The 19,384-nt window shown below is 53.8% G+C and overlaps 2 protein-coding genes across 3 annotated transcripts; one reads left to right on the forward strand and one right to left on the reverse strand.

Moving 5' to 3' along the window:
• The first annotated feature begins 1,085 nt into the window (after positions 1–1,085).
• On the forward strand, positions 1,086–4,544 carry LOC135316658 (protein ELYS-like). 2 transcript variants are annotated; one of them, XR_010375898.1, is made up of 6 exons: positions 1,086–1,285; positions 1,412–1,468; positions 2,675–2,821; positions 3,568–3,687; positions 3,927–4,071; positions 4,166–4,540. XR_010375898.1 is itself a non-coding variant. In XM_064470746.1 (6 exons), the coding sequence occupies exons 1-6, from the start codon at positions 1,187–1,189 to the stop codon at positions 4,328–4,330; spliced, it is 801 nt and encodes a 266-aa protein (XP_064326816.1). In that variant the 5' UTR covers positions 1,086–1,186; the 3' UTR covers positions 4,331–4,544. The 2 variants fall into 2 exon arrangements, 1 of the variants encoding a protein (XP_064326816.1); XM_064470746.1 differs by having other exon boundaries at positions 3,568–3,755; positions 4,166–4,544.
• A 4,584-nt stretch (positions 4,545–9,128) lies between these two features.
• Positions 9,129–14,365, reverse strand: LOC135316646 (uncharacterized). Its single transcript, XM_064470702.1, has 10 exons — positions 14,345–14,365; positions 13,834–13,919; positions 12,987–13,099; positions 12,409–12,526; positions 11,457–11,577; positions 10,990–11,190; positions 10,500–10,660; positions 10,084–10,206; positions 9,753–9,873; positions 9,129–9,314 (listed from the first exon to the last, which is right to left on the reverse strand). The coding sequence occupies exons 1-10, from the start codon at positions 14,363–14,365 to the stop codon at positions 9,150–9,152; spliced, it is 1,230 nt and encodes a 409-aa protein (XP_064326772.1). The 3' UTR covers positions 9,129–9,149.
• Positions 14,366–19,384: the final 5,019 nt, after the last annotated feature.

A 19,384-nucleotide genomic window follows, 5' to 3' on the forward strand; every position in this document is an offset into this window, starting at 1 on the left:
GCTTCCCTAATTACACAAAGCTCCAAAAATCTGTCCAGAAATTAAATAAATTTAGCTAGAAATATACTAAACTTTGGATGACGTGATTGATCTATTTTATCAGTATCAAAACCCCATAGGCTGCGTTTTGTTTAATGGCAAGGTATTTAACGTTGGTTTGCATTTGCACTCTGTTATTAAGTCTAACTGAATAATTAGATATATTTTTTGCAAACAAAGAAACTGAGGCAAAGGGTTTACCCATCCAAGATACACATAAGGACTGTGAACGGGTTATTAACACAGCTCTTACATACCAACGTGTTGTCATTCCTGCAGATTTTCACCTCACAAAGCATACTCTTGTATAAGAAATGTATTTGAGATACCATCCATGTGACTATTTCCTCTCTAGCAACAAATATACCCTTTCTGCATCATGCATGATGCATTTTCTTCAAATTAGCACATCATCATCATGCAAATTGGATCAATCTGAGCCATCCATCTGTCACTAAAATTTAGGGGTATATTCTCAACATCATGTGTAAGGAGTTATGCATGCAAATCCCTGCACATCAAAATGATTCAATACCCAGAAGAATATTACGATATTAAGAATTATAGCCAACGTGGCACTCCTGTGTACATAATGTTCCACGCTTCCCAGGCATTTTGCTCGATGCCTGAGAAGTAGGAAAGAAGACACTGAACAGAGAAGCCAAATAAATGAAAAAATCACAAATGGGGTTTTTTTCAGCGTCGAACTGTAACTGCCATTCCCACACCCAAAACTTGCTAAATCGGGTAATTAATACAAAGGGTAATAATATTTGTAATAGCAGGTACAAAAACATCTGTTTTAGGCAATCAAGTTCTTGCTGTAGGCTGGTCTCTTAAAACATGCAAAAATTACCTCTGGCAACCGCCAAGCACAAGAACTCCTTTAATAATTCATAATGATCTAATGAACACCTTTCATCTGACTCAGAAATTTCTTTCAAGTCTACGCCAAGTCATGATCATGCCTTTGTATGTTTGTTACTTTCTTGGACTCGTGAGCATTTTGTTTGGTTTCGTTTTGTTTCATTTCGTTTAGTTTTGGCTGGAGGAAATCTGTGACACTGAGAGGGTGGAATTAGTGTTTTCCTCTGTCCAAATCCTTGCTACGTTTTGTTCCTGAGGAAAATGGGATTCTGACTGCCTGATGGTCGATGGGATGGTTTCCCAGTTAGGAGACCAGGCTGAGAAGTTGTGGCGGAGAGAGGAAGGAGGAACTGGGAAATATCCACCTCCTGGTTTACATGTGAGTGTTGTGTTCGCTGAAGACAACAACAACCACCAAAAACCCCAGCCCCAGCCCAGCCCTCCCCAAAGCCAACGATTTCTCAAAGGGAGGAGTTTTTAAAAAACTTTTACCTTTTCATTTCAGGCACTGCTGGAGCTCTATTTGCTAGAAGGCGTTGAAGAAATCTACAAACATGCCATTGTATCCCTTTGAGTTATTTCTATTACACCTCCAGTATACGCGCATCAGGGGTCTGAAATGTTTGTCACCTACGTGTTCGATACATTTTCTAATTTATGCTTCAAACACACTGCAGGTGAACACGTTTAGTTAAGAATTAAGTCATAGACAGAAGCACTGTTTTATTTCTTTGTACTGTAGATTTTTTAGGAATTTTTAAAATGTATTGTTGCAAAGTCTTTTCTGATATGAGAGAACAGGTTTACTAAGCAATGTTAAAGGTAGAAAGCTCCCTTAGATTTTCTCAAAATGTAAACTGTTTTTCATTTTTGAAGCACCCATACCTGTAGCAAACAGCTGCTTCCTAGAGCGATGCACTAAAACGTGCTGCTTCAGAGCAAAAGGATTTCTAACAGTGGTTTACCAGTACTTGATTTTGCTGAAATCATCCATTTTCCAGGACAGCTAAGAGGGCTTGCATTTGTTCTCTTAAAAGTGCAGGCACACAGAATAATAAACAGAGAGAAGAGAAAAGTAATTGGGCAGAAACTTACTTTTTAAGCTGCCGAAATACCCTGTGCTACTTCGGTTGTTTGTTGCCTGACCCGAGAGGGGAGCCTAGAGAGCAAGGGTTTGAAAAGCTGTTGCACCCCGGAGCTCTCTGATTAGCATACATCCCCCAAAACCAGCTGTCAGAAAGAGAAGGGGACACTGCTGATGAGTGATCCACATACTGGTTTAAATCCAGTTTTAATCATTCAGAGCTAAGCTGTGTTGTAAGGACGCCCTAATTTCAATTGTTTTGTATTCACTGGAAAGGAGAGGAAAAACCAACTGTAGAATTTGTTTGCTTTAATAATCAAGCATTGGCTGTTCACGTGTTTTGAATGTCCAGCTGGTGGCTCCGCTGACTAAAGAGGGAGCCTGAGTTTCCAACAGAACTATTTAAATAGCGAAAGGTAACCTTTCTGAATGCCTTAGAGAAATCAAAGAGTCTTTCTTTCTGGTTATTTATTCAGAATGCAATTTTGTTGTTAGGGCCTGACTATCTTCAGGTTGCAACAGCATAAAATGGCAAGACTAGCACATGAGTATTTTCTGCGTCCTACCACTATTATATTCTTATTTCACTTTATTATTTATTAATATAATAGTAATAATATTATTTCATGTGATAAATTGTTCGTCTTGAAAATTTATTAGCCTTAATTAGATACCTGATATCAGACAATTTACTTGCTGCTAGACATCATACATTCCTTTCCAAATAAAACAGGAACTTCAATCGACTCCTTCACAGCTGCCTTTGCCATCCCTTGGAGTCTTGTTAAGTTTATTCAAGGTTTTTGGCTTCTAGACCACAAGGACTATGAAGTAAGTATGTTCCAGTTTAGTTAGGCATACATTGCAGTACAACGCTATGATCTATAAAATGACTTCAGAAAATCGGTGCTTAGCTAATAATGGTGACAAAACATTGGAAGCTTTTTTTGTAATACTGCTTCAGCAGCACCTTCAGCAATACGTGATGGTCTGCAGTTTGGTTTTAATTACGTTGACAGGAAATGGATTAAGACAATGAAGAAGTCAACATTAATAATGCTTGACACATGAATTGCCAAAGCCATCTGTTCACAGTTGTTTTCAGCAGAGCAGTCGAGCGCTTTCTCAAAAGCAGTGGTTTGGGTACTTTTAAATATTAAACTACCATCCTGGCAGCAAGGTTTGAGACAGAAGACCGCAAAAGTGACTTTTCAATCTAATTCATGTTCCTTCTGATGCTAAAGGTTGTTTGTTGCCTGTCACGATGTCAATATAACCTGTTTGCCTGGGAGAATAACTTGTATTTATAAAAGGTGATGTTTGCATATGGAGATTTGGTGATCCTAGAAAAGTGAGAATCACTCTCTTCAAAAGACTCCCTTTGTTCTGTACAGCTCACTGAATTTTTTTTTCTGCAGATACTTCAGAATGTATATTTACCTGTCCTGTATCAAGTCCTTCATTAGTCATCATCTAAGTTTATTTAACAGACATTCACCCTTACTGAAGACACTTTTGAATAGTTCTGTGTCTGTGTGTCTATATATTTTAATAAATCTGATCTCTACCTTCTGCAGAACTCCCTGGCCCTGCTGGTTGAACCAACTGCAACCAAACCTGTGTCGTGGCAAGACGTGCGAATTCTTCAGTCCCTCATGTGCCAAGGAGAGCATAGGCGAGCCCTCAGATACACACAGGTTATGAAGCTATCGGTCTCCAGCTGTAGCGAAGTGCGGCTTTTCCTCACTGTGCTGTTGTCCAATAGGTAAAGAAATATCTGCCACCATTTTGGCACTCAAATACTGTGAGAGGTGGAGAACAAACACTAGAAATCACAATCCCCTAAATTTCCTTTAAACTTTGAATACAACATTTGTGGGGCATCTTTTTGGTGATACTATTAATATGCCTTTATGTCTCAAAAAATGAATTACAGGTGCATGGTGGAGGCTTGGGGTCTGCTGCAGGAACACACCACTAAGTTAAAGGTGGAAGAGCTATTAAAAGACATGTATGACATCTGTCAGGGGATGGGACTAGTGGAAGACTTCCTGAAGCTGCCTTTCACAGATGCCCAACAAGTAAGTGTGGGCAAGAAAAAAATCTTATTCCCCTCTTTGCCAAGAGAAGAAGCAGTATCATCATATATGTTTTAAAATGTGTTATTTCTCATAGAAGTGTTTGGAGAAATTTTTACAGAATCATGCAATTCTTTTAGTCCAGCATCTGCAGCGTGCCAACTGTGTGCCAGCACTACAGCTGAACCAGGCGATGAACGTTCATCTCATGCTAAGTGTAAAAGTTCTGCCAAGTGTGCCAGTTTCTCTCAGGGGTTACTAACCGGTTTTACCAGTACTCAATAAGAATCCTGCTTTCTTTATCACACCATTCTTTGAAATACTTGGAATAAGCCTCTATACCTTACATTACAGCTGAACCTAAAAGTTGAACAAAAGACGTCACTACTCCAAAGCTACCCTTTGAAGTTGGAAATTCAATGTTACAGGCTGTTGTTGACTCCACTTCAAATTGTTTGTTTGTGTCTGAGGATTAAATAAGTATCTTTCCTGTCAGCTACTCTTGCCATTCAGTTATTCACAGACCTACATTATGTAGGGTTCGGATTATTGGATGTTGTTTGGGTCACTGTGGAACGAAGAGTGTGTTGTATGTCATCTCTTGTATCTCGCACACAGCTCTGGGTGCCAATCCACAGGCAAAATTTGCATCATGGGTTGTTCTTTTTATTATTTCCTGAAGTTATAGCGCAAGGTCTGCAATTCCACAACTTTCATTTTACCACTTTTAGGACAGAAATTCCTACCTAACTTCTGTATCTCAAAATAGCCAGGTCAAATTTTGTGTTATGTGAACTTCTGTTGTGGTTTTGTGATACATTTGCTGTTTTCCGGAACCATAGTTTTCCAGGGAAGCAAACTTATAGGGTGATTTTGGAAGGTGAGGGCCTGCATTTGAAAGCTTTAATCCAGGGTGAAGGTGTGTGTAGGTAGCTTTCTCTTCCTCATTTTAATACTCACTTCCTTTTGTCCAACGTAACCCGCCGCTGCCCTGGAGATTCAGTCACCTGGGGCAGTGGCGTTTCAGGAAAAACAAGGGAAAGGCTGCTGTTTTGTCAGCCACGTGAAACTTGTGGGTGCTGACAAGTGTGTCAGAATGAGGTTCTGCAGAGTGCCGGCATGGTTTTAACTTAAAGTTGTAGGTTCTGTTATTATTCTAGTCTTGCTTCCACTTGGCTAAAAATTCCGGGTAAAGCTGGTGTGCGTTAATGGGCAGAACCTGCTGCTGTTCTGTGCAGTGGGTGTATTTTACTGCACCTGTAGAGGAAACGTATTCACTAACTTGAAATAGCACCGAGAGATCCATGCAACGAACTTGAAATTAGTTAACTTCTTGCCTAGATTCTTACCTAGATTCTTCAAGAATCTAGGTGACAGAGAGTTCTGTCACCTTGGGGTCCAGGTGCTTGAGTCACTGAGGACAGGGCAGAGCTCCCCTCCTGGCCTTCCCTGCACCGGGGTGGTAGGGCAGGGGGCAGAGCGTGGGCTGGGTACAGCTATGCCTTGCCCCTTGCTCCTGAGAAACGCTTCAGGGGCAGAGGAACAGGTCAGGGCCATTTGGGGCATTCCTGAGCAGCAGCCTTCAAGTAATTCATTTGTCCCACCTGCTCCTCCTGGCCAGGGAAGGGGATAGGTAGGTGTGGCATACTCTGGAGGGGATGCCTGGGGTCTCTGCAGATAGGTGGGTATCAGCTCTGCTCTCTTTCCTTCCCTTGCAGCCCTTCAGCTCTTGGAGAAAGACGCCGGACCCTCAGTCTCGTCCCTGGCAGCTCAGACCGTGCTGATCCTGAGATCTCCAAGGGAGCAGCCAACATCGGGATGGACCCTGTGGGCGCTGTGCTGACGGCTCTGCACAGCCAGGCAGCGGTGAAACTCTCTTCAAGAAAATTGGTGTCTTTGCCTCAAGCTGGAACCACAAGCCCAAGGCCATGGTGTCCTTCACAGGGGAACCACCGTGAACGTGCTGAGCAGACAGCATTCCTCTGGGCCTCTACCACTATGTGCGGGACAGCTCGCCCCTCGGCACACCCTGGCCCCATTATCGGTTTAGCATGTCACCCCTCTGTTAGGCTTTCCCTCAAAAGAAGGCCTGTTTGTTCACCTCCCATGGAAGTCTTCTCTCTCTGGGCAGGCAGAGGGCAAAAGGGAAAAGGCAGAGCCTGAAAGAACAGGGATTGCCCTGAGAGCTGCTGGATGGCCAGGCTTTCCAGCAGCCCATGGCAGCACAGCACACACTGAGCCAGGGTGTCCTTGCAAGAAAGGCCCAGCTGCCCTGCTGGGCTGCAAAGCCTGGAGGTTTCATCCTGGTGTGCAGACGTGGCCACCTCTGACATGCTCTGGCTGGTGTTGCTGAGCACGACGTCATGCGGTATGGAATATCCCTTTGGTCAGCTGGGGTCAGCTGTCCCAGCTGGGTCCCCTGCCAGCTTCTGGGGCACCCACAGCCTCCTCCCTGGCACAGCACCGTGAGGAGCAGAAAAGGCCTCGACACCGTGTCAGCGCTGCTCAGCGATAACTGAAACATCCCTGCGTTATCAACGCTGTTTTCAGCACAAATCCAAAGCACAGTCCCAGACCAGCTACGATCAAGGAAATCCACTCTGTCACAGCCCAGAGCAGCACACCCGGCCAGCTGCTGGGATGGGGACTACAGCTGCCCGCATGCCACTGGCGGTGGAGGACTACACCCCCCCGGCAAGCCCCAGGGCAGGGAGTACAGCTCCCAGCACGCTGTGGAGTACGGCCCCACCAGCCGGAGGCCAGCGGCCCTGCTGCTGGCCCAGGAGGCATCAGCCGATGCGATGCGGGGGCTGGCCCCGCACCTCCTCACCCTCCCGCCACCCATCCTGCCTGGGGCAGGAGCGCCCAGGGCAGCACCACCAATGACTTCAGAAAAATATATTCCAACAAGCTGGAGAACGGTGACAGAGGTTTGTCAAGTTGTCAGTTGTTTGCTTTTTAAAGGGAGGAGCTGGAAGTAACTGGAAGATGCTCCGATCTAGCAAGTCCGTCCAAACTCCCCACCAGATGTGGAGGAAGAGGCCAAGATGGCCGGTGCCCAAGAGAAGAGGCTTCCTCCTGCTGAGGCAGCCCGAGAGGCGTAATGAGTTTTATCTGTTCTCAGGCACAAGCGACTTCCAGACAAAAGGCTTCAAGGACCTTGAATCTGACGATTGAATAGCCAACATATCTAAATTGCCTCCATCCTGGCTATGTCTGACTGGGGCCATGGATGCCTCCGGAAGGCTTCTGCCCCTGCGCTGGGGCATCAGACGTGGTGAGGCACAGCAGCGGCTTGGCATCTCACCCAGCCTTTCATTCTGCTTGCAGCCCAGCTAGTCCCTACCCAGCCCTGCTGGCGCATCAATGTTCGGGACCAAGGGAAAGAGCTTCCCTGGCCAGGACAAAGGGAGAGGTGGGTGCAGAGGTGCTTTGTAGGGCAGTGCTGGGAGCTGCAAAGGAGGAATGAGTGTGCCTGACGCCCCCTGCCCATCAGGAGACCCTGCTGCTCCTCAGGGGTGGCAGTGCCCAAGGAGAGGCCGCTGGCTGCCTGCTGCCAGCCCTGGGAGGCCCTGGAACACACAGAAAGGCACGGGGAGCTCCCTGGGTGCCATGAGATGGCACCACAATCCTGCATGGTAAAAAGGAAATGGTATATTTCAATGTGGGCAAAGTCAGGTCTCCACAGACTCAGGGCTTTTCAGGAAAAAGTAGCCCGCAGGGGATTGACTGACTGACCCAACCTCCTTTAGCACTGTTAAGCCTGCCTGGGCTCTGGAAACATCGCTGCCACCACCTGCATGGAGTCCCCGTGGAGGCCGGGCAAGGTGCGGGTGCCCAAGAGCAGCAGCTCGGGCTTCCCTCCCTCCTATGCGTAACCTGCTTTCTGGCCCCTATAGCATGCATTATGCCAGCTCAGGTGTGTGGAGAGGAGCTTTTGGAGGTGCCCCCATCTCACCTCAGCTCCACCCCTCCTTTCTAACCAGGAGGTGTTGAATAAATGGCTCGGGAGCCCAGGCACAGCTTTGGCTCAGTCAGCCTATGCACCTGGAAGGCTGCCCCCCATAACTTCCCTCTCCCCCGGCACGGGTCCTGCCTGGGGTTTTGGTGTCCCCACGGCACACGGTGGTGCCTGCACAGCTCTGGGTACCCCTGGCAGCGCTGGCCTGGGCACCCCGCAGTGCCCGGGCTGTGCGAGCCTCCAGATGCTTCCCCCTTCAGGTCTGCTCCCCTGGGTGCCCAGCACTACTCTTCCTCCTCCTCCCTCCTCTCTCCCCAGCGATAATCCCCTCCCCAGCAGGGATGTGCTGCCCTCTTTCCTGCACTGGCCTTTCCCTGCCCCACCAACACTCACCCACTGCCCAGTGCAGCTTTCACAGCCGCCAAGAAGAGACCCACAGCGTCAGACGCAGTGGTTTGCAGATGGAGCTTTATGGAACAGAAGGAAGCACTGGTGTTAGCGGCCTGGCTGGCCGGCACTGGTGCTTGTCATGCTGGAGGAGGCTCTTGCTGGACCCCTCTCTCGGGATATTCTGTGCCCAAGAAGCTCTCCTGGGACTATGCCAACGTGGACTGGATCGGCTTCCCCAGAGCTGCGGAGTGGAATACAAAGCTCTGTAGTCTTGTATGCACAGATTGGGGCAGAGCAACACTACAAGGCTAGACAGGATACGTGTGGTGGGATCTGCTGCTGCCCGGAGAGAGCAGCCCCCATGGTCCCTGTAATGCAATCCCAGCCTGCTGCTCTCCACGCCACGAGGGCTGCCAGGAAGACACCCTCTTTGCCCAGGGGCTGCGGGGAGTCGAAGGGAGGGAGGGAGGGAGGGAGGGAGGGAGGGTGCTGCCGGGCAGGGGCAAACGCGGGGCATGTTTGGAGATCCTTAGCTGGGGGAATCCTCCTGGGGAAAGGCTCCTACCGCAGCAAGGACAAAGCCTCACATCTCGACCTGCCTCTCCCCTCTCCCAGTCACCCCCACGGTGCCATTCAACCCCACAGACTGCTCAGGGCCAGCTGTGCTTGGGGCTGCAGAGAGGCACCTTTGGGGACCTTGGCTCCCTGGCAGGAAAGCAATGCTTGTTTCCTAATTGTTTTTCCCTGCCTGCGGTACCTGGGCCTCCACTGGTCTCGCTCTTCTTGCCAAGGCTTCTTGGGTGCCACTTTTGGCCCTTGCCTTCTGCTGGTACTTCTTGCGCAAGGAGTCCCAGAGCTTGCATCCTTCCTCCTCCGTGCACACGCGGGACTGTGCCTGCAGGACCACGGCAATGCCATAGCAGGCAGGGCTGGTGCAATTTTAGCTCTCCCCCTCCCTCCTGCCCCTTCTTCTCAGCATCTCCATCAGCCCCGGTTTCCTCACAGCCCTCTCAGGCCTGACTGCAGAGCCTTTTTGCAATGACCCCTGAGACAAGTGACCATGGGACTGAAAGCGACCCAGATGCCTGCTATCCCAAAGAAGCCTGGCATCAGAAACACCGCCAATCAAGCCTTGGGGTGTTTCTGGTGATGACACAAGTGAAGGCTGCCTTCTAAGTGGACAGAACAACCCGCGGCCTCTCGAGAAAGCCGTGGGAGAAGTGCTTCAGCCTTCAGCCGAGCACACGGTAGGGGGTCTTGCAGGACGTGACGTCCATATAACATTGCTTTTCTACAGGCGGCTATGACGCCGTCCCTCCAGGAGCTCACGTACCGGTCGTGCCCTCCTCTTCCCTGGCCTAGCAGGGGGTGCAGGCTGGAGTCCAGCTTCCCGCAGCTGTTGGCTGCTGCGTTCCTCTTTCCGCGAGCGATGCCACCGCAGCACTGCCAGCTCGCTGCAGAAACACAGTAGGAGGAGGTGGTGTGAGCGCGGGCAGACTGCTCTCCAGCCGGGGCTCCCAAGCTGGGCGCCCACCGCAGCCGCTGAAGGCGGCTCTGCCGAGAGGCGGGTGCCAGGAAAAGCGCCTCTCTGCCCTGGTGCTTCGGGGGGCAGGAGGAAGGGCACTGCAGGAGAGGAAGCACTGCCCGCCTCTGGAGAGATTTACCACTTGAGCTTGTCCTGCAGAGCCACCTCCTCGTCCCACTGCCCGCTGCGCTTGCGCTCAACCTGCCCCAGGATGCACGTCACCACCTCCTGCAGGGACCGGTGTGTCCGTGGGGACAAGCTCCTGCAACAGCAAGGACAAAGTTTCTCTGACCCTCCTGCCTCTTCCCGCACCCAGGCCCACGCATACATGGCCCCATTCGGCCCCACAGCCCCTTTGAGGCAGGAGGAGTTTCAAGCCCTGCTTTGCTCCCTGCTGTCGGGCTCTAGCCCAGCTCATTCCCGTGGCTGGAGAAATCTCTGGGCACGCTCTGCGGCCCCTTGGCTCTCAGGGGTTGGCTTCCCTGACCCACCGCCGGCGGCTCACCACCACCACCCCCCCGCCCCAGGCCCTGGCTGGAGCTGGTGCACTCTTACCGCTTAGGGGGAACAGTGTCATCCTCGTGGACTGTGGGTGGACCTTCGCTATCCCCTTCCCACTCCTGCATCGTCATCATCTCCAGGAGGTCGAGGCTGGACTCCTCCGTCTCTGTGCTCGTCAGGTCGCTGGCTGATAATTCGTCAGAGGAACTGGATTCCTGCACAGGAAGAGACTCTCATGCAACGGCCCCGCACCCGGAGGGTGCTGCTTCCCAGCGTGCAAACCCCCAGACCACTTCTGGCAGGGACCCTAGTGCGATGGGGAAAACCAGGAGCAGGACCTCAGCACGCCCTTGGGGTGACGCCTGCTTGTCACCAGGGTTTCACTACAACCCCCTGGCACCCCTCTTGCTCAGGAAAGGCAGCCGTCACCCGCCCAGCTCCGCTGCAGCGACGCTGCTATGACGGCTGGGGTGCTGGAGGTACCGTGCAATCTCAGCCCCACCTGGAGGAGAAAGTGCTCTTTCTCGGCACAAATTCAAAATACCTGGCTCCTCTGTGTCTCCTTTTCTCGCTCAGCTTTCGCCTCGGGCGTCTCCTTTTGTCTCTTGGCCTTCCATTCAGTTGCTGGTGGGGTTTGCCCTCGACTTGTTTTTGCCTTCGCCAGCTCCTTTTTCTTCTTTTCCTCTTCACCCAAGAATTTCCTGATGTGTTCTGGAAGCCTCTCCTTGCTCTGCAAGTGGTTATTCTGCAGGGCGACCAAAATGCAACAGCAGGCAGCGTTAGTCTGCCCTGCAGAGGGCTGAGCTCTTCTCATTCCCGCCCTCCCTTTTGCCCCTTCTCTTCTGCCTATCTAGCCACATTGGTTTGCCCCCGGGCTCCTGCAGGCTCCACCCAAGAGCCCGTCTACAGTAAGAGGGAGCTAAGTGACTCCTGGGAGAATCGGCAGGCATGGAGCGAGGCCCCTCTACAGCCCGCTACGACACACTCTCTGCAGCAGCCTGTGTCAGGTACCTTTCCTCTGCTCTCAATCGTTCTGGCAATGAAGTCGACTGTTATGGGTTGAACCAGAGGAATTACTTTCTCTTTCGCCTCTATTTCCTTCAAGGAGCTCCCCTGGATGGGCGGCAGCTGCCTGCAAAGACACAACGGGGTGCGTTGGCAGGAGCGCAGGAGGAGCTGCTTCTGCATCTTGTGCTTCCGAGCGGCGCACCTGCTTCTGCAGCAGCATGCGCTCTGCTTGCCGCCTTGTGATCAAGTGCGCAGAGACAGAGAAGACCCCCCAGGCTGTCAGGCTCAGATGTGCCCCACAGCCCCGCTGTAACGCAGGATGCCCAGGTCTAGGCCCTCTCTTGCTGGACCAATGAGAGGAACAGCGTCCTATGCCCGGCGGTACCGCTCCGCCCTCCGGGTCAGCGCACTGAAGTCTGCTCAGTGGTCCAAATCCAGAGTGCTCACGGGCTGGACAGGCAGGTTGGGTGCTGGGGACGCAGCGTCAACAAGGGGGAGGACACGACCCCATGTGAAAAGCAATCGTGCCGCTGAGCTCTCCTGGGCCCTTCCCTTTTGCAAGGCCATAAGGCTGGTGTTAGCATAGAAGAGGCTTCTGGTTAATCAGAGGAATCCTCTGCAGAACCTAACTGCAGAACACTATTCTCAGCCAACAGAAAGGTCGGGGTCATTTCCACCTGAAGGGAAAGCCACGCAGGCCTTCCGCTCCTGGAGTGAGCATCTGCAGTTAGTTCCTCAACAGATCTGCACGCTAGGAGCAAGGAAAGAAACGATGCTGCCAGCAGCGTCCCAAGGAGCTACGAGAGGCTTGCCGTGCACCAAGAAACCATGAGTTAGTGGAACGTGGGATAACCACGCGTTGCGGTCATCTAGCCTCTGTGTCCAGGAGAAACGCCTCGCTCCCAGAGAGGTGGGAGCACGGGGTCACCCTCATCGCGTTGTGCAAGTGTCTCACCTGGCACGAGGCTCGCTCCTCTCAGTTTTGTGACTCTGCTCTGACTTCACAGTCACTGCAGGTAAGCGCTGTGGGGAAAGCCTTGCTCGGTGGAGGAGGCGCTTCTCAGCAAGAGCCTCTAGAGAGAGGAAATGAGACGATTCTTCAGAACATCGACCTGGTGTTGGTCGGGGAACTGGGTGCCTCTCGTGTCCCAGTTGCAACGAGAGCAACGTGCAGGTCTGCTCAGGCCTGTGGTAACACTGCTGAAGGTGGTCCTTTTCACCCCTTTGGATGAAAGCCGTGTTTCCTGGGACAGCAGCAGGGTCAGAGCTTTGCACCGTTTGCAGCACAGGCTGGGGAGTGGAGGCCACCGGGAAGGGGCCCGTCAGCAGTCCCAGCGGCCGTTTGTGGGGCAGGGCTGTCCCAAGGCCTTGTTCCACCATGGGTCACTGGAGTTTTACCGCCATGGGTACAGAGAGTCACAGGAGGTGCCTCTCCCTCTTCCAGGCATCCTGGGTAGCCTCCGCCCTAATCCCCTGCAGACACGGAGGAAGGAAAACCTACAGCCCCCTGCCAGCAACCCGCTGGTCCCTTACCTTTCTTTCCAGCGCCTTCACCTTTTCCCCAGCCCTGCTCTGGGGTGGCCTTCACGGGTGCGCTCAGCTCCACTTTTGCTGCTGGCGCTTTAGGCACGGTCTCAAGCTTGTACCTGGAAAGAGGAAGAAAGCACCGGGCTGAAGAAAGGACACCGCGTGGTTTCCCACGACAGCCCAACCACGAGGACCATAGCAGGAACTCCAGTGCCTGGAGGGGCAGGCGACGCCCCGTCGGCCCGTGCCAGTGTTTCCATCCTCCCTCTGAGAATGGTCGTCTTCCCACAAAACGCCCTTGCTGCTTCTGGGGAAAACGAGACCTCTCCTACTCCTAGTGCACGTGGCAAGCAGACTAATCTCTAGGTTGCGAATCTTGTCCTCCAAGTTTCTTGTAGAGCCTCACAGATTCCTGCTCTTAAGGAGTCACCTCCCTCCCCTCAGTCGTCGATGGCACTGCACAGCAATGTTGGTACCAGACAGAGCTCTGCAGAATCCCACCAGACGCAAGCTCCCGTTTGGAGCCCTCTGCCCCTTGGCCCCAAGCAGAAGGCACTCTCATGCATGGGAGCGAGAAAGAGCTGGAGAAGCCTGCTGGAAAATGTTGCCTAAATGCCTCTCTTGGGCCACAGTAGGACAGAGGCATAAAGCGTTGTCGCTGTCCCGTCTTCCTCCAAATGAAGTCAAGCTGAAGGAGAGCAAGCAGGGAGCTCCCTGCCAGCGAGGCCTCTGAAACACGCCCTCCGCAATGCCATCACGAGTACAGTTCTCAGTGCCCGGCAAGGCAGGCGTCCCAGGCACGAGGTGAGAAGCTGCTCGCCTGCTCCGCCAAGGGCTGCAGGAGCAAACATACCGTGGTAGGACGATAACACGTCCAGAAGAGGTCTGGGCAGCAGCGGTGTCATGGCGTGAGATGACCGAGTCCCTCACCTCCGACATCTGCAACGAGGACGGAGACAGATGGCGGGAGATGGGGCCGCTGGGAAGGGCTGGCTGCTCAGCCCACCTTAGGCCAACGCAAGCACAGGGCCAGAGCAGGCAAAGGGCTCTGGCCTCTGCAAGCCTTGCTCTGCCTGTGCCTCTGCTCCCTACCCCGAAGAGTGGGGCAAGCGGCACTCCCCACCCACCATCAGCGCTGGCCTTTTGCCACGCAGTGAGGCCCCTCTGGGGGTATCTCTTGCAAAGCCAGACCGTTGCACGCAAGCACGCAAGGGAAGCGCTCCACAGAGAGCGTGCTGTACTGTGCAGCGCGAGGAGCCCAAGGGGCTGAACAAGGCGTGGCAGGCCGGGAGAAAGCAGCCCCCCAGTCCCCAGGACACCTTCCAGAAGAACCAGGGGTGGCCCTGGGAAAATGAAAATCCTACCTCAAGAAGAGCCTGGAACATCTGCCCAGTCCCATTCAGCCTTCTCAAAAAGTCTCTGTAAAATCTCATTTTTACGTCTTTTCCCTCTATGATCAGCATGCCCACGTCGCTCCAAATGAGGGCAACGTTCTTGCTCTTCTCTAGGCAGGCATGGAGAAGAAAGATGGTCCTTTCCATGCAAAGCTGCACCGTGCCCTCAGAGACAGCGTTGTCGGACGCTATCCGAGCGTACGGCAGCTGCTCAAAATGTTGATGACCTGAAAAACAAGAGAAGAGGAACACACCAGCTTGCAGAGCTGCCAGGCAGGCTGCCGTCAAAGGTCTGCAGCTTCCAGGCCCTCAGGCAATACATTGCTGCTGAGTTGCCTAGCTGGGACAGCGCTCTGAGGAGAAGCTCGCATCGTCCCTTCCTGTTCCAAGTGGAGAGTGAGGTGCGGGACGGACAGCCCTGGCTTCTGCGATACAGGCGGCTCTGGCTTCTCCAATACAGACAGGGGAAGAGAGAGCCTTAGGTGCTTGGCAGGAGGAAGAGCCATGACGCAGGACAGGGTGGGGGGACAGGTGACAGGCCTCACGGCAAGCTGGAGGGTGCCAGGCCATTGGAGCCGTGCCCACATTCGGTGCTCTCTTGGACATCAGAGAAATGCACCCCAGGCACAGACCCAAGCTCTCGGTGCCCCCCAGGCTCCTACGACAGCTGCTGCAATGGCAGCAGTGACTGGAAAGCACAGGCATCGTGGTCGCTGGGTTTTGGAACAACCCCTCTTTCTGCCCTGGCTTTCCCCTGCTTTCCCCCCTTTCAGTCTGCCTGCTTACCAGGAATGTCTATGCAGCCGTATCGGAGGTCATGATCCCGCGCCAGAGTGTTTGCAAGGTGAAACACGGGTCTCTCCACAACCACCAGGCCCTTCTCCTTGCTGGCTACTCGCTGTCTGACAACCACAAAAGTCCCAAGTCCAGGAATGCGGACAGCCTGAAACAGGTGACATGGCGGATCAGAAGAAGTCTTGGAGGGACAGAGGGATGGCTTGTCAGAGAGTGGGGATGGTGCTTAGCGCCCTGCCCAGGCCTAGGCACAAAGGAGCGAGGCGGGCTCTTTGGAAACCCTGGGAGAGGACAAACTGCATCTGCACTTTTCCCTCTCGCTCCCCTTCACCTTCACCTTCACGAAGAACCCAATAGTGCAGGAAAAGCTGACAGCCATCCTTTGGCTCAAGAAGACGAAAGGCGGGGCGGGGAATTCCCACACTTGGAATAAGCCCTGAAGCCTCCCAGGTTTTGTCATGCAACTCTGGCCATGGGGACGCCAGAAGCCCCAGAAGCCTAGCGCTTTTTCTGACCCTAGGCCTGGACCTTATTGCACAGCTGAATAGGCAGAGGTGGCGGTGCGTGGCACATCTGCGCATCGCAGCGTCACGCCGGGGCATCGTTTCTGCTTTCAAGGAAGGGCAAGAACAATTGCACTCCAAGGCAAAGGGCTGTCAGGACTTCATCGGCCTTCATCAGGATGTGAGGGGAGGAGAAGGAGGTAAGCCCCACCTGGTGGAGAGCCAGCTGTTGGCCGAGGTACCATGAGGAGCTGGCCCAAATCTTAGCAAACTCTGGAAAAACAAGGGGAAGAGATGTCACGCTCTGAAGCAGCACCCTCAAAGCCATTCAGCCCGCTCCTGTCCAGGGACCGAAGCAGTTTGAGCACAGGCATTTCAGACGGCCTCTCTAGAGCCCGGCAAGAACCAAAGGACACCTCAGCCTGCCTCCAAGGCAGCTCCTTTCCTTTCAGGCGCAGCTCTCCAGGCTGTGACCCGCTGCCATGGGAAACCAGCAGTGCATTGCCACGCCAGCGAGGGCAGGGTGCTGTGCTCCACAGAACCTCAGAGGCTCAGGGCAGGCCCTGGTGGCTCCCCAGCAGGGGCCACTTTCCCTGTGTCGCACCTCCAAACAGACCAACGCCACACGGCCCACGAGCACCTTCAGCTCTCCCGTTCACACACGAGCTCAGGGTGGCACCGCCCACCACCCGGCAAGGAGCAGCCCTTTGGGGCCACGCACTTCTGCCTGGGGTGCCCCAGGAAGGCAGGGGCCACGTCAGGAAGAGAACCAGGAGCCCTGGCTGCCGGATCAGCCCCCCAGCCCTTAGGCATGGCCAGGCTGGTCCCTCCTTGCAGTCACCAGCCCCGAGCAGACACCCCCACAGCCCTCGGGCTTTCCACGCCTGTTTTCAGAGATGGCCTTGACCCGGCAACGCTTACGCAATTGGGTCCGAAGGCCTTACCAGAACTCTTGAGCTTCCTAATCGTTGGACACAAGTGAGGCCGCAAGAAGCGGTCGTCTGCCATCTTAGTTCCACCCTTGCTCCAGGTCAACAACTGCAGCAGGTGGCTGGCCGGTGGCGTTCCTGCTTCCTGCAAAAAGCCTCCTGCTCTCTGCTCTCCTCCTCCTCCTCGTGTGCCCTTCAGCAGCCCCAGTGCTGTGGCACTGCCTCTCTCCGCCTTCTCCTCCTCGCTGCAGAGCAGCTCCTCCGGAGCAGCGCGGTGGCGAGAGCAGCTCCCAGCACCTGGAGTCACCTCTGCCTCGCCGGCGTGTGTGGGGTGGATGCTGGTCACGACCCGGGAAAAGGGGGCTGTCCCCACTGTGATGTGGGGCTGTCCCGTTGTGACCCCAGACCGTGTCACAGAGGGGCTGCACACAGCCCACCCCCTCCCCACCCGCCCAGGCCCTGCCAGGGGGCTTTGCAGTGGGCAGGGGCTCCAGGGGGCTGCCCCCGCCTCACTGTCTCCTGACCAGGAGGGGGTTCCCCGCGCTGGGGCTCACCCCCGCCATCTCCCCACATGGCGACACCGGGCTGTAAGTGCTTAGGGGCTTCCTTCTGCCCTTCCCTGCTTCTTCCTGCCTCTCTCACCCAACATGTCTGGAGCGGGGGGCAGCGGGCTCCCCCGACTGGCAGAGGTTTGGCAGGCGATGGCTGTTCACATCTCTTTTGGAGCTGGTGGGAACCGTCTCCAACCGGCCCCAGCAGCACCTGTGCTGCTCCCACGCAGGTCCCGCTGCAGCTCCCGCTGCTCACCCCTTGCCATCCACGCCCAGGGCAGAGCACCCTTGCCCCCCCCAACCGCGTGTTTAAGGACCCTTGGGACACGCATCCGTCACAAACGCTGCCTTTAGCATCCTCACAGTGGAAATGAACTGCACCCCTGTGCCCTCAGAGCAGACCACAGGGCTTCCTCCTAGCAGTGGGGCACGGATATTGCGGAAATCCCAGCACATTCCCCGCCAAGTACAAGCAGCGCAGGTCACTCCGTGACCGTCGGGGCATCCCACCACCCCACCAGGCCTTGCCGGAGTGGCATTACCTGTGTGTTACAGCATCCAGGAACGGCCAAGAGCTGTGACAAACCTAGGTGCTAAGGCGGAACCTGGCTCTGCCCAATTTACTTAAAAAAGAATGATAACTCTTTATTTTTAGATCCATTCCGAGTCTCCTGGAGAGACTGCGCCGGTGGCAAGAATGCAGTCGGCAGGGTTGGTAAGGAGGAGGAATACATTACGCTGGGAGAGCTCACGGGTCTGGGACTTTGGCCTTTTCTTTGATAGCCATATCAGCCCGTTTATTAAAACCCGGGTTCTTCTTTGCATCATCATTATTGTAATTATCATCATTGTTCTTACTGCAAACAAGTTCCAAGCTAGAAACCTAGAAGTAGCTCTGGCTGTACAACGCTTAGTAGTGCAGCGTGTAACCTCGAGGGCACCTGGTCTCTCCGGTGGAGGCGAAGTCCCAGGTGGCTGAGTAGGTGCTAGGGCAGGACTCTGAGCCTGGCTTGTGATGCCACTTGTAGCTGAGTGGCTTTGAAGGCAGGAGGGGAACAGGAGCCCAGCATGTGCAGGCACCTGTGATGTCCCAGGCGGCCAAGTAGCTGCTGGGGCAGGATGAGGCGATTTAACTCTCCAGGAAACGTTAGGTAATCACAGGGTCAGGACGCCAGGCGGGAACTATCACTGCTCATCCGACTTGGGAATTCTTAAGGTTATTCTTAAGAATGAGGATCCAGAATGCGCAGTCACTCACCAAAGCAGCTGAGGGGTCTCACCTCAAGGAGTTGCCTTAGGTGGCATCCCGACGTAACGGGAGAGCCCCTGACTGCAGGAACCACTGCTCCGAGGAGGACCGACTTCATCGGCCCCCCGGCAGGACTCCGCTATATCCTAATCGAATCCGACCTGTGGTCATGGATGGTCACGGCCGTTCCCTGTTGCCGAGGGCTCTGTCTGTCGGCAACTGTGCACGTGACAGCGGTCACAGCAAGGCAGCAAGGGCGCCAAAGTAAGGGTGCGAACAGCAGCCGTGGCTGCTCTGCTCCAGCAGTCGGAAAGCCCCGGCCTCATCATCAGGGGTGGGGCATCTCCCACTTCTCTGAGCGACGTGTGCCAGTGGCTCACCACCCTCATTATAAAAAAATTTCTTCCTTATATCTAGTCTAAATCTACCCTCGTTTAGTTTAAAACCGTTACCCCTTGTCCTATTACCACAGGCCCTACTAAAAAGTCTGTCCCCGTCTTTCGTATTAGCCCCCTTTAAGTACGGAAAGGCTGCAACAAGGTCTTCCCGCAGCCTTCTCTTCTCCAGGCTGAGCAACCCCAGCTGCCTCGGCCTGGCCTCACAGCAGAGGGGCTCCAGCCCTCGGAGCATTTTTGTGCCCTCCTCTGGACCCGCTCCAACAGGTCCACGTCCTTCTTGTGCTGAGGACCCCAGAGCTGGACGCAGCGCTGCAGGGGGGGTCTTTTGAGGTCTCTCACTTGAAACGAGTGACACGAAGCTGTGTGCCAGTGGCGAAGCCCTTCTTCTGCGCCTCTGGGATAAAAACCGGCGTGGAAAAGGAGTCGGCGAGTGCAGCCGGCGATGCTCGTCCTCCCTTTGCGTCCCTGTAGCTGCATGAGGCCAGCCGTTAAAGCCGGTGTCTGGGGATACTAAACTTAAACCTGGTATCAGGGAAAACTGAGCTTAAAACCAGACCTTCATAGGGCTGCACTGCAGACTGTTAA

The sequence above is a fragment of the Phalacrocorax carbo genome, chromosome 21, assembly GCF_963921805.1.
Source record: "Phalacrocorax carbo chromosome 21, bPhaCar2.1, whole genome shotgun sequence".
NCBI classification, from domain to species: Eukaryota; Metazoa; Chordata; class Aves; order Suliformes; family Phalacrocoracidae; genus Phalacrocorax; species Phalacrocorax carbo.